This window comes from Bos grunniens, chromosome 11 (genome assembly GCF_055505025.1).
Source record: "Bos grunniens cultivar Pamir isolate PY7600 chromosome 11, Bosgru_T2T1.0, whole genome shotgun sequence".
In the NCBI taxonomy this organism is placed as follows: Eukaryota; Metazoa; Chordata; class Mammalia; order Artiodactyla; family Bovidae; genus Bos; species Bos grunniens.
In genome coordinates, this window is record NC_141175.1 from 8,555,113 (window position 1) to 8,569,190 (window position 14,078).

The window sequence follows — 14,078 nt, forward strand, 5'->3', positions numbered from 1 at the left end:
GGCAGTCCCAGAAGGTTCCTGAGCCCCCGGCCAGGGAGCACATGGGGCTAGAAGAGACAGTCCCATGCTTTATGCCCCTTGTTCCGGCTGGATCAGGGCTGTTCAGGGCGCCTGGGTCGGCCGTAGCAGGGACCTCGGACTGAAGCATCAGGAGTTTACGAGGCAGCCCCAGTCTGCGTCCAGCTCCTGACCCGTGACCCCCACCCCGCCCCAACCTCCAGACACCTGGACATCTCCCGAGACCGCCTTTCCAGCTACTACAAGTTCAAGCTGACTCGCAAGGTGCTGAGCCTCTTCGTGCAGAAGCTGGGGAACCTGATGTCCTTGGACATCTCCGGCCACATGATCCTGGAGAACTGCAGCATCTCCAAGATGGACGAGGAAGCAGGACAGACCAGGTGGGGCCCCACCTGCCCTGTTTGCGAGTGGGTGCCATCCAACAAGCATTGACCAGGCACCCCTCTGCCAAGTGCCGTGCTGACGAGGAAGAAATAAATCAGGCCCTCTCGAGTGGGTATGAGCTAGTGGGGACAGGCAGGTTATCACTGGGGCTGCGGTAGGGGCAACGCAGGGCTCCGGAGTGGCCTCGAGGATCAGAAGGAAGGAGGAGGAGGCAAGGCATCCAGGCTGTGCCGAAAGCTCACTCTTGAGTTTGCCAGAAGACGTTTACCACGGCGCTCTGGCAGAGGGAACAGCATGTGCAAAGGCTGGAGGTACGAGCACGGGGAGTGACTGGGAGGTTGCAGCACTCAAATGGGCTGAGCCGTGTGGTGGTGTTCACGGGAGGCTGCCGTTCCCACCACTCATTAGGTGTTAACTGCTGACAGGCTGGACCCCGGGTTGGTCGGGTGAGAGAGCTGATTCAGAACCCCCTCTAGCTGTCTTTGGTGTTTGTTTTTTTTTTAATATTTATTTACTTATATGGCTGTGTTGGGTCTTAGTTGCAGCATCTGGGCATGTGGGATCTTAGTTCCCCAACCAGGGATCAAACCAATCTCCCCTGCACTGCAAGGCAGAGTCTTAACCACTGGATCACTAGGGAAGTCCCTGGTGTGTTTTTTTTTTTAATTGTAGTATAATTGCTTTAAAATGTTGGGTTAGTTTCTGCTATACAACAAAGTGAATCGCTATATGTATACATATGTCCCCCGTTACTGTCGTTGGTCTTAAGCCCTCCCCCCAACCTAGACTGGAATGGAGTTTGGTTGATGGGCATGTCCATTCATGGCTGTTGCGGGAACCTAAAGGTGACACGCCCTCCCTGGAACGGCAAGCAGGATTGGCTGCAACAGTTATCTCCCATCCCACGTGTTCTCTACAATGTGACCTTGTCACCCTCCCATCAAGAGGTGGGGTCTATGTCTGTCTCCTGCCTTTTTTTTTTTTGACCACACCACGAGACATGGGGGATCTTAGTTCCCTGACCAGGGATCAAACCCGTGCCCCCTGCAGTGGAAGCGCAGAATCTTAACCAGTAGACCACCAGGGAAGTCCCCTATGCCTTTAAAATGAAAAATAGACAAGGCTAGAGGGCCTAGCAGAGGGTCCCAAGGAAATGTGCTTCACCACCCCCAGGGAGAGGCTCTCCTTTGTGCTGAATCCAGGGCAGCCACAGGCCCCACGCCACTGATGCCAGCACCCTCTCCCCTCAGCATCGAGCCTTCCAAGAGCAGCATCATGCCTTTCCGGGCCCTGAAGAGGCCACTGCAGTTCCTTGGGCTCTTCGAGACCTCCCTGTGCCGCCTGACGCACATTCCGGCGTACAAAGTGAGAGGGGGGCACGGGGAGGGGAGGACCAGGGCGCCCCAGGACAAGGGAGGGGGTGTCTGTCCTGGGATTAGAGATAGAATTAGGATCAGACATCCCACCCCTCAGCCACTTCCGGGATGTTTTGAGCATCCTCCATCTCCAGGTGAGTGGTGACAAAAACGAGGAGCAGGTGCTGAACGCCATCGAGGCCTACACGGAGCACCGGCCGGAGATCACCTCGCGGGCCATCAACCTGCTTTTCGACATCGCACGCATCGAACGCTGCAACCAACTTCTGCGGGCCCTGAAGGTCAGCACCAACCCTGGAGGGCCTTCCAAGGGTCTCCAGTTCATTCTCCCCCATCTCCTCAACCATCCCCCTCCTCCTTCCCAGGATACTGGCCATCCTACCCCCCGAAGCCCAACCCCATCTCTCAGCACCTCCCTTGGCCCAGCCTTGACCCTGTCCCAGGACCATGGCCGACCCCAGTTTGTCCCCCAACCCCAACTCCTGCCCTCAGGGAGCGGGATCGGGCTGAGCCCTGCCCCAGAGGACCTGTCCAAGCCCCCGCACCCCACCCCAGGCCTGTCCCTGCATACGTGCAGCAGGCCTGGCCAACCCCCGGCCCGTGCCCTGTCTTGGTACAGCTGGTCATCACGGCCCTCAAGTGCCACAAGTATGACAAGAACATCCAGGTGACTGGCAGCGCCGCCCTTTTCTACCTGACCAATTCCGAGTACCGCTCAGAGCAGAGCGTCAGGCTGCGCCGGCAGGTCATCCAGGTGGTGCTGAACGGCATGGAGTCCTACCAGGAGGTGACGGTGAGCCCCTGCCCGCTGCCCGCTCTGGCCCCTCGCCCTGTGTCCCGGCCTTGCCAGCAGGCTCGCCGATCCCTGGGATGCCATGCTTGCCCTCCCCCAGGGCCCCAGGCCTTTGCTCCTGCTTGTTCTTCCGCCCTTCTTCCCAGTAATGCTCTGCTGGGTGGGTGTTGTTTTTTTTTTCCAATAGCTGCTTTTGTTTTAAAAGTAATCAAGTTTTTACTGGAGAAAAATTACAATTATGGGTATAAAGGAGGGGGGAAAAAGCCATAATTTCAGCACACAGAGATAGCCACCGTTAACATCCTTCTGGCTTTTAGTCTATGCGTAATTATTGAGTAAACAGGACCACCCTGTTTGTCTTATAACATGGGTTTTCATTTCAGCAGCATCTTGTGAATATGAATATCTCCCATATCAACAACACTTTACAACAAAATTTGAAAAGTCAAGTTTTTATTCTGATGACAAAAAGTGAGCTCCCTGATGCTTGGAAAACAAATTTAAGTAACAGAAAATGTCTCAGACTAACTAGAAAGTGAAAGTGCCTATCCTAGCGCTCCTCCCCCGGGGCAGCTGGTTTTAATAGTTCAGCTTCCCAACTGTTGATGTCAGCACGTGTGCAGCGCCTCCCCCAGGGAGAGGCTGCCCTGGTGCTGACTCTGCTGGGGACTTGGAGGCCGTGGCCAAGCTCCATCCCCATGGAGTAGTGGGAGAGGCTCCCCTGAGTTCGTGGGCTGCACTGACTGAGTCAGCCCCACGGTTGAACATTTTAGGTTGCTGTTAACGTTTTGTTATTTCTTTTTTTTTTAATTCGAACATGCCAGCTCTTAGTTGTGATTAAGTGGGATCTCATTTGCTGTATGCGGGATTTAGTTCCCTGACCAGGGATTGAACCCAGGTCCCCTGCATTGGGAACTCAGAATCTTACCCACTGGACCACCAGGGAAGTCCCCATGTTTTGCACTTTCAAATTAGGCTTTGCTGAATACATGTAAACCATGCTTGTTATGAGACTTGTCTAAAAGGAGAATGGCTGGAGCAGTGGGCCTGTGTATTTTTAAAGCATTTGGTATATACTCTTGCATCGTCCTCCAGAAAGGCTCTGGTGGGGATGCAGCCTCTGCAGGAATGAGGAGGCCCCCTTTCCCACTGACTCCCAACTCCAGACTTTTTCCTTTGTTGAGATAGATTTTATCATCAGGTAAAAGGGTTGTTTCTTTCCCCCTTGGCCGTGCTATGCAGCATGTGGAATCTCAGTTCCTCAACCAGGGAACCTTGGAAGCACAGATTAACCACTGGGTCACCAGGGAGGTCCCGGGGTGCTAGTTGAAGATTTTCAAATTAATAAACTCATTCAAAGAAATAGAAATTAACAAAAACCACTATTGGCTGGGGAGATTGATGATACCCATTGACGAAGGCCAGGGGAAGAACACATTCCCGCTTTCCACGGGTGAGGTATGAATCGGACAGCCTCTTCATGGGGCAGCTGGCAGAACCTGGCAAAACTGTAAGCACACTTACCTTTTGGCCTAGGTATTCCACAGTTCAGAGATATTCATAAAGGAAAGATGTATACACAGTCACCCTTTTTGATACATAGAAGTCAGAGGAAACCAAAAGCTTTCAACAATAGGGGCCTGGCCCTGCAAAGTAGTGTTAGATCCACTCACATTATGGGATGTGATGGTCAATCTGTACATCCTAACATGGAAACAGGGATGACCCTGTGGGTGGACAAGTGAAGAGACCTTCTGGACCAACATGGATAAAACCTCTTTCACCCTTCCCCTCCCCATATTTCTATTTCCATGGTAGAGAAATCTTGATGGTTGTGCACCAAACTTTTGGTGCACAAAGGGATTACTTCTGAAGAATAAAGTGAGGGACTTTCACTTTCTGCTCGGATAATGTTATTTGAATGTTTCACATTGAGTAAGTATTGCTTCTATAATTTAAAATAATTTTTTCCCAAAAAATGTGTGTATATCATGGGGGGAAGGACAGAGTTAACAAGGGTTCGGCAGTGTTAGTCGCTCAGTCATGTCCGACTCTTTGCAACGCAGTGGACTATAGCCCACCAGGCTCCTCTGTCCATGGAATTCTCCAGGCAAGAATACTGGAGTGGATCGCCATTCCCTTCTCCAGGGGGTCTTCCCGACCCAGGCATCAAACCCGGGTTGGTAATATTCTCTAATTTACATAAGTAATGAAGTGTGGTGAACTTCCAGTATTTAATGAGAAAGGATGGTGGGAAGTTAAATTATGAGAAAAATGTGCTGAGAATACTATGAAAATAAAAAAAAATAACCCACAGATAACACAAAAAGAAATCAAGGAGGTGAAGCAACCGGAACTTTCCTGTGCTGCTGGTGGGAGTGTAAACTGGTACAGCCACTGTGAGAACATTCTGGAGTTACCTGGTGAAGCTGAAGACATGCACACCTTGTTGCCCAGAAGCTCCACCCCACTTGTGGGTGGCCCTGGAGGAGCCCATACACGTGGCTGCCATGAAGTAGCCAAACACCGAAGTCTACCCAAACGTCCACCAGCAGTGGGCTGGATGAATCAATTGGGATTCTACACTGCAAATGAAAAAAAGAGAAATGCATTTCACCTACTAACGACAACGTGGTTGATCTCAGAAAGCTGCAGTGGGACAAGAAGCTACAAGTTGCTAGAGAATCTTTCGTATGCAACGGCCGGGATAGGGCCATCTCGCAGGGAGGGCTTATGATTAGGAAGGGACACACGGGGACTTCTGGCTGCTGGCAGTGTCCTTTTTCCTGACCCAGATGGTGGTTCCATGGTTGCTGAAAATTTCACTTGCTTAATTATTTGCAAAACTATTCCTTGGTATTTTACACCCACCACTCTGTATGTTATAGTTCACTTTTTTCTTTAATGTTAAATAAATGGCCTCTTAGTCTCTCTCCTCTTCCAGAAAGCCTTCCTGGACTGCCACACCTCTGGACGATCCCACACTTCGAGAGAGACTCTCGGGTCCAGCTTCCAGGGCCACCCCTGACTGTGCTCCACTTGTCTCCTGGCCTCACCCAGGTCCAGCGGAACTGCTGCCTGACGCTCTGCAACTTCAGCATCCCGGAGGAGCTGGAGTTCCAGTACCGTCGCGTCAACGAGCTCCTGCTCAGCATCCTCAACCCCACGCGGCAGGACGAGTCGATCCAGCGCATCGCCGTGCACCTGTGCAACGCCCTGGTCTGCCAGGTGGACAACGACCACAAGGAGGCCGTGGGCAAGATGGGCTTTGTTGTGGTGCGTGTAGCGGGGGACTGCCCTTCCCTCCTCCCTCCTCTCTCTTCCAGAGCCCCGCTGCTGAAAGGGTGGATTTGGGATTCACATCCTAGCAGTGAACATTGCTTCTGACCCTAGATTTCCTCCACCTAGAACTCTCTGTCATTCTCTCCCAGCCTCTCCACTGTCCCGGGAGGTCCCACTGTACTCCTGCCTGCTCAGACCAGGTGCCCCTGTTAAGTCTTCCCAGATGAGATTAAAGAAGTATCTGAGGGACTAGCTGTTTAACATCAGCCTCCTCCCTGGGTGTGAGCTCCATGGGGAAAGACACCATGCAACATCCTTCCATCATCCTGACCCAGCACTTCCTAGCACAGGGCCCAGCACGCAATGGGGGAGATAATCAATATTTGCTGGAGAAGGGAAGGGAAGAATGAGGGAGGCACCTCCAGTCTCCTTTCAATCATCACTGGGGAAGCTGAAGTCCACAGGGTGGGAGGTGCCCGAAGCGGGGCGGGTCAAGATGGAGCCAGGCCTCCTAATGCTAAGCACCAGGTCTGTGGGTTGCACTTCTTCGAACAGCCTCCCAAATAGAGAGGCAGGTTTTTGTTTTTTTTTTAATATTTATGTATTTGGCTGTGTTGGTTCCTAGCTGCGGCAGGCTCAGTAGTTGTGGTGCTCGGGCTTAGTTGCCCTGCAGCATATGGGATCTTAGTTGCTCAACCAGGGATCGAACCCACGTCTCCTGCTTTGGAAGGCGGATTCCCAACCACTGGGCCACCAGGGTAGTGCCTAGAGAGGCAGATGCGGTCTCGTCAGGAGGTACTAACAGGAATGGAGTAACTGACTCTTTCCTCCATCTTGGCTCTGGGACGACACAGTAGCTCTTGAAGCCCTGGTCCCCCCGCCCCCCCTCAAGTTCTGTTCTCTGCCCACAGACCATGCTGAAGCTGATTCAGAAGAAGCTGCTGGACAAGATAGTAAGTCGAATCTTTGTGGAGCCACCCGCCCCCTCCCCTCGGCTGAGAGGGGACTGGTTTGCCCTGGGGGTGTGTGCCTGTGTCCAGGGAACACCCCCCTCACCGGGTGCCTGTGGGCCCGTCCCGGCACACCTGTGCTGAGCCCTCTCCCCGCTTCAGTGCGATCAGGTGATGGAGTTCTCCTGGAGCGCCCTGTGGAACATCACAGACGAGACGCCGGACAACTGCGAGATGTTCCTCAACTTCAACGGCATGAAGCTGTTCCTGGACTGCCTGAAGGTAACGCCTCTCCAGCAGCAGCCGGACCCCACTCGGCCTCTCCTCTGTCCCCAGGTCCCCCAGCTACCCTCTCCCCGTGGTTCCCATGGAAGGGCAGTGGGGGCCCACTCAGACCCACCAGCCCAGGATGTGCTGTGGAGGTCTTCCCTGACCCAGAAGGCCTGGCTGGGCCTCTCTTAGAGCCCTCCCTCCAAGGGAATTCCCAGGTGGCGCTGGTGGTAAAGAACCTGCCTGCCAACGTAGGAGACATAAATGAGTTCGATCCCTGGGTTGGGAAGATCCACTAGAGGAGGAAATGGCAACCCATTCCAGTATTGCCTGGAGAATTCCACGGACAGAGGAGCCTGGTGGGCTACAGTCCATGGGGTTGCAGAGTCGGACACAACTGAAGTGACTTAACAGACAACACACACTCCAAGGAAAAACCCAAACCGCTCTCTCAGTGTGGTCACTCCAACTGCCCAGGTCTGACCGGAGTCCACTGGGGTGTCAGCTGGACAGAATTCTGTCCAGTAGGATGACCTCTTCATCCTAAAACTCATTATTTTCTTGCTCTAGTTTCCAAAAGGATTCCCTGAAGCTTAATATTTTGAGTTTTGATAAAGAGAATCATGTTTGTCCCATTCATAATTTTATAGGTCAGCTCTGCACTCAGCCTTTGAGTCTGTGGCATGGAGCCCCACCATGTCAATCCCTTGTAGTGTATACGTAGCACTGTCCTAGGTGTACTACGAGGTAGGAGGGCAGCATATTGCACCCTCTCTTTGTCCAGCAGAAATGGCTGGATGGGTGCTCATAAAGCTTCCAGGTCACCAGCATCAGACACAAATCAGGTACTCACTGCTCTGACCCAATGGCTCTTATCTTGCCAGGAGTTCCCGGAGAAGCAGGAGCTGCATCGGAATATGCTGGGACTCTTGGGGAATGTGGCAGAGGTGAAGGAGCTACGGCCCCAGCTAATGACTTCCCAGTTCATCAGCGTCTTCAGGTTGGTACTTTGTTCCTTTCCCTTTTCGCCTTGGCTGCCAGGATGCTCAGAGCTCTAATCAGTGCTCAATTGTAGCAACTGCTGTCAGTTTAGGTTTCTGTTAAGAATGTCACCTTCACTGTATGGTGTGGTTTCTTATCCCTTGAACCCGCCATAAATGGTCCCCTTGTAGCGATATCTTAAATGACCTCAGATTCCCTTTAGAAGTCATTTGGGGGAGGCTTCCCTAGGGGTCCAGTGGTTAGAACTCCACACTTCCAATGCAGGGTGTGTGGGTTTGATCCCTGTTTCAGGGAATTAAGATACTGCATGCCACACAGCATGGCCAAAAAAAAAATTTTTTTAATGAAAAAGAAGTCATGGGAAATTCCCTGGCAGTTGAGTGGTTAAGACTCAGCACTTTCACTGTCAAGGGCCTGGGTTCAAGCCCTGGAAGGGAATCTAAGATCCCACAAGGTGTGCAGCACAGCCAAAAAAAAAAAAATGCTATCTCGGTGTGGATAATAAGTGATAAAGAAACCAATAGTCTCTCTGGCATCTAATCTATGAGTTGGAGTCAGCAGCCTGTATCTGAAGTGGGCCTTGGGGATCAGGACTCCATTTTTCTCCATTCTTGGTAGCAACCTGCTGGAGAGCAAGGCAGATGGAATTGAGGTTTCCTACAACGCCTGCGGCGTCCTCTCCCACATCATGTTTGATGGGCCCGAAGCCTGGGGCATCTGTGAACCCCAGCGGGAGGAGGTGGAGGAGCGCATGTGGGCAGCCATCCAGAGCTGGGACATCAACTCACGGAGAAACATCAATTACAGGTGCGGGGGCTGTGGACGTGGGGTCAGTGCTGGGACAGGCCGCTCCTTCCTAAGGAGGCGTGGTCGGCACTACTTGCCCTTCTAGTCCTGAGTTGGGTCTTTATAACTGAGGTGTGGTCCGTGGAAAGCCCACATGTGGTCCATGAGGTGTGTGCGTAAAGGCGCATACCTCACCTCTTCAGCTTGGTGCCTTTTCCCTCACATCAGCACCTGTGTACGCTAAGCCTGCCATTCACAGGTGTTCAATCCATGTTCAGTTGTGAGAGAGGAAAAAAAAAAAGGAGAAAATACATAAACAACAGGAAACAAACAGAAACCATTCATTCCTGAAAAGAGCATCCCCCTAACATTCTGGCGTCTCTCCTTCCAGCAGTTTTCTGTGCACAGATTTAACTACCTCCGTCCAGCTGGCATCAAGTCTTATTATCACGTGATTGAATTTCCAGTCGCAGCTATGGGTCTCCTTCCCTATTGTATAACTGAGTCACTTCTATATGCGCCCGGACCATGGCATAGTGATTAACACTGAAGCTGAAAACCCATATCGGGAGGAACAGGCTCGTGCTCGTGGCTTTGCCCACGCTCCAATTACTGTCTGTTCAGAGGAGAGAGGAAGTAGAATCACTTCCCCTTCCCCCTGGGGAGGGGGTTGATGGAGGTCGAACGTACATCTTGCAAGCTTTTGAACCATGATTGCAGATGGCGTGTAGAAGGCCATGATGGGAAGTGCAGTCACAATCTCTTCTCTTCCCAGTGTCCTCCACCCCGACGGCCCAGGTTGGGGCTCTCCTCCCTGCCCCTGCCGCCATCTCTGCACCACCTGATCTGTGTTCCTCCTCCCTCCCTCATGCTCATGACCTCTCTCACAAGGGAGCTCTCCTTATGGAGCCTGAAGTGGGCTGAAGGACCATATGCTTGTCTCCAACTGTGTCCCCTCCATCCTGCTGGCCTGCTCATTATGAGACCCTCCTCCAGCAAGGAGGAGCCCCCAGTGCACCCTGCCAATGCCCAGCATCAAAAGTGACCTTGATTTTTCTTCCTGCAGGTCATTTGAGCCAATTCTCCGCCTCCTTCCCCAGGGCATCTCGCCTGTCAGCCAGCACTGGGCCACCTGGGCCCTCTACAACCTGGTGTCTGTCTACCGTGAGTACCCGCCTGGCCCTTGGCTCCCTCATCCACGATGATCCGGGTGGGAGCGCTGTGAGAGCTGGCGTCAGTGTCTGCGCACCCCCGTCACCTCTTTCTGGCATCAGTGGGACACCCAGCAGCATGGCTCGCTCTTGCCTCATCGGCAGAAGCAGGCCTGGCAGGCCCATCCAGAGACCCCACACACGCAGCTTCCTTACTATTTCCTGCTTCAGATGAGTGGGTAGTCAGAAATCCCCATGCTGCAACTTCCCTGGTGGTCCAGTGGTTAAGACTCCATGCCTCCACTGCAGGGGGCACAGGTTCAGTCCCTGGTCAGGAAACAGATCTTGCCTGCTGCACCACGCAACCAAAAAAATAGACAATAAAAATCTCTGTGCCTTCTGTAAGGCAGGGTAAGACCAACCCAAACCAGAACTAACCCCTGAGGAAACAGACATCCGAGAGGACAGGAGAGAACTTGAGAACAACTCTCACTTATTTTCTCCAAGAGTGCCCCGCCCTCCCTGAGAAGAGCCTGGACCGAGTCCTGTGCTCAGTGCCTTTCAGGGAGAGGAGAAGGAGGGAATAGCACTAAGAGACTCTGACGGCAGGCCAGGCTTTCCCCTGGTGCTCTGCTTTGCTAGCTATGTGATCTTGGGCAGGTAGTTTAATCTCTCTGGGCCTTGATTTTCTCCTCTGTAAAATGGAGATGATAATGCCTATTTCATAAGGTTGATGGGAAAAGAGAACCAGTGGAAAGTGTTGAGCCCTGGTGCCTGGATACCACTCAGTCCTGTTAACTGGCAGGCAGAGGGGATGAGAGTGCAGGCCCTCCGCAGAATTAGGTGGAAATTGAAGGGGGTAGACTTGAAACTTTGATGTGTTCAGACCAACTTGTTTTGTTCCTGCATATATGTGTTTATCCATGGATAGCTTGTTTGGAGTGAACATTTGGGAGACCTTTTATATAAAGGTGTAAAGAGAAGGGTTAAGCAGAGACATTACTTTGCCAACAAAGGTCCGTCTAGTCAAGGCTATGGTTTTTCCTGTGGTCATGTATGGATGTGAGAGTTGGACTGTGAAGAAGGCTGAATGCCGAAGAATGGATGCTTTTGAAGTGTGGTGTTGGAGAAGACCCTTGAGAGTCCCTTGGACTGCAAGGAGATCCAACCAGTCCATTCTGAAGGAGATCAGCCCTGGGATTTCTTTGGAAGGAATGATGCTAAAGCTGAAACTCCAGTATTTTGGCCACCTCATGGGAAGAGTTGACTCACTGGAAAAGACTCTGATGCTGGGAGGGATTGGGGGCAGGAGGAGAAGGGGACGACAGAGGATGAGATGGCTGGATGGCATCACTGACTCGATGGACGTGAGTCTGGGTGAACTCTGGGAGTTGGTGATGGACAGAGAGGCCTGGTGTGCTGTGATTCATGGGGTCACAAAGAGTCAGACACGACTGAGCGACTGAACTGAACTGAACTGAAAGAGAAGAGTTGGCTTGCAAGGCATGGAACAAGGACTTTTTTAAAGCAAAAGCAGATACGTTGTTATTCTGAAGATTCCAAAAGCATTTATGACAGCAGCAGTCACATACCTTACCAGGTGACAGGCAGCTGGATGGATGCTCATGGGAGAGATGAGCAAACAGCTTTCCATTTTAATAAACATTTATAAACAAACCAGAAAAAAAAAAGGCAGGCCCTGGGGGAAGACTGCCTGTGCTACTTTGAGCAGGTTTCTCAACCTCTCTGGGCCTCATTTTCCCCATATTTAAAATGGGCTAATAATAGTACTTACCTCATAGGATTGCTGTGAAATAAGACATGTAAAATGCCGAGAAGAGCACTTGGCACATACCAGCTCAGCCAATTTTTTTATTATTCCTTGAGGTTAGTCTTACTAAAAAGTAGCACCTTACCTCAAAAAGGCAGCGTGGCAGGTGGGAAGAGCTCTGAGCCAGGACTCTCTCAGACAGGCCTCTCGAGTGACTTCAAGTGGGCTACTTCATTTCTCTGCACCTCAGCTCTTTCATCATTAAATGGAGATGATAAAAAATAGTTCCAGTATATCATAGTATACTGTACAGCTGCTAGAAGCCACTGAAATGCCCATGTTCTCCCTGAAGTGTCTATACAGCCCTGGATCCCGAGCCCTAGAATGTTCTTTGTGGGAGTGAACCATGAAGCTCTGTGGTGGGCAGGCCTGGTAGTTTCCGCCCCGGGTCCCAGAATCCCCTGGAGATATTTTGTTAAAAGTGCACATAAATACAGGTTCCTGAATCTGTTGAATCAAGACACCCCGGGGGCAGTGCTTAGGAAGTCCCTGTTTTTACAAACACTTCTCAGAGAATAGAAGGGGCTGGAGTGGGTGACATTTGGGGGGAAATGCCACCACTAAGCGAAGGGAAGAGCCTTTCCCAAGGGATTCACCCCTCACTTCCCCCAGGTGGCCTCAGGAACTTGGCCTTGGGGCCGGGCCAACATGGCTCCTGCAGCCGCGCCCTCACTCAGGCCCACATCTTCATCTCCCGTCCTAGGGGGGCCGTCCTCAGAGCAGGGGAGGGTTTCGGGGCCACAGGCTAATAGAAGGCCCACCCTGATCACGTGCTGTCTGCCCTCACCGCCCCCCCACAGCGGACAAGTACTGCCCTCTGCTGATCAAAGAAGGTGGGATGCCCCTCCTGAGGGACATGATCAAGATGGCGACCGCGCGGCAGGAGACCAAGGAAATGGCCCGGTGAGAGACTGGCAGTGTTTCTGCCTGGAGCCTAGACTTGGGGGAGCCAAGGGCACACAGCTGGGCCCTCTCGTGGTTGGGAATGGCTAACATTCCCAGGGGCGACTCAGAGCTGAGAGTGGAGGCAGACAGCATACTGATGTCCAGCTGGGGCCTCCCTGAGTGTCGTAATGGCCACCACGTGGCCAGAAACTAGATGATCAAGCTCTGAACAGCATCGTTGCCCGCATTTGTAAGTTTTGTTTTCCTTTATTCCCAACAAATCCCGTCCTCTCATCCCTGGGCATTAGCAAGTCAGGTCAGAATTTGTCCTTATTTTTGGCCAAAGACATTCCAACTAAAGAAAGGACACAGTGTGGTAAAACGTGTTCTAAGGCTGGGCAGAATGCACAAGTCTCTGAACGTGCAGGTCCTGGACACAGGCCTTCCACTGCACCGTGGCTTTCACTTCCGGGTCTAAGCTATCATCTACGGGAGTCTCACAGCCATCAGTGCACGAGAAAGACCCTTAGGGGCGCTGCGTATCGCGATCATCAGTGACAACCGTGCTTCCTCCAGGATCCCTTCTAGAAGGGGACGTAGTTAAGTTTACCCTGGTTCTAAAGACAGTGTAGAATAGAAAGTGTCATGGTGGGGTGGGGGGGCGGCGCCTGGAGTTCAGAGTCTCCCCAGAGAAGGACTCACTGGCTGTTTCTGCAGTTATTTTTGGCAAAAGGCACTGCTTAAACATTTAATTGACAGATTTGTCTGAGTTTGTGAATGGTAAAAATGAGTGGTTCTCCAACTTAATCTCCCCAAAGGATCACCTAAAAAGATTGTTAAAAATGTACAGGGCCTACCCCAGATTTTCTTTTCCAGCGTGTCTGGGCAGTGGGCCTGGGAATATGCATTGTCAACAGAGCTTCTATGAGATTTGAGAAGTACTGGCTAAGACTGACCCGTAACCTACCCCACCCACTTTGAAATCTTTGTAGGACCTGAGCTGTGTACCTGAGCTGACCAGCCTGAGGGCAGGGTGCTTAGGAGAAGTCCACAAGTCCTGTCCCACCCCAGGCGTCCCTTAACTCCTAAAAGGCAGTGTGGCGCCTCTTTGGCACAAAGAGGCTGCAGTGAACACCACTCCCCCCACCAAGCCAGAGGCTTAGTGTGAGTGGGAAGGCTGTCCAGGGTTCAGGATGACACCTGACAGCAGTTCCCAAGGGCCAGATAGAGTGGGAGAGACACTGGAGGTCTGAGGATGAGGGGTGGTTCCCAGCACTGCACTGGGACCTGCCCCTGCAGGGTGTGGAGCCCCTGTACTTGGGCAAGGACAGCTGCCCTCGCCCTACCCAG

At 52.1% G+C, this 14,078-nt stretch overlaps 1 protein-coding gene across 4 annotated transcripts in view; it reads left to right on the plus strand.

Annotated features, from left to right (window-relative positions):
* Window positions 1–14,078, plus strand: part of ZER1 (zyg-11 related cell cycle regulator) — a 30,035-nt gene that overhangs the window by 13,819 nt on the left and 2,138 nt on the right. For 2 of the 4 annotated variants that reach the window (XM_086324599.1, XM_086324600.1), the window contains exons 5-15: window positions 222–398; window positions 1,653–1,767; window positions 1,913–2,059; window positions 2,398–2,571; window positions 5,632–5,847; window positions 6,765–6,806; window positions 6,966–7,085; window positions 7,958–8,073; window positions 8,694–8,882; window positions 9,928–10,025; window positions 12,644–12,746. In XM_086324599.1, coding sequence (XP_086180725.1) covers window positions 222–398; window positions 1,653–1,767; window positions 1,913–2,059; window positions 2,398–2,571; window positions 5,632–5,847; window positions 6,765–6,806; window positions 6,966–7,085; window positions 7,958–8,073; window positions 8,694–8,882; window positions 9,928–10,025; window positions 12,644–12,746 — 1,497 coding nt within the window. The remainder of the gene's footprint in view (window positions 1–221; window positions 399–1,652; window positions 1,768–1,912; window positions 2,060–2,397; window positions 2,572–5,631; window positions 5,848–6,764; window positions 6,807–6,965; window positions 7,086–7,957; window positions 8,074–8,693; window positions 8,883–9,927; window positions 10,026–12,643; window positions 12,747–14,078) is intronic. The other 2 variants (XM_086324601.1, XM_086324602.1) reach the window with 1 other exon arrangement.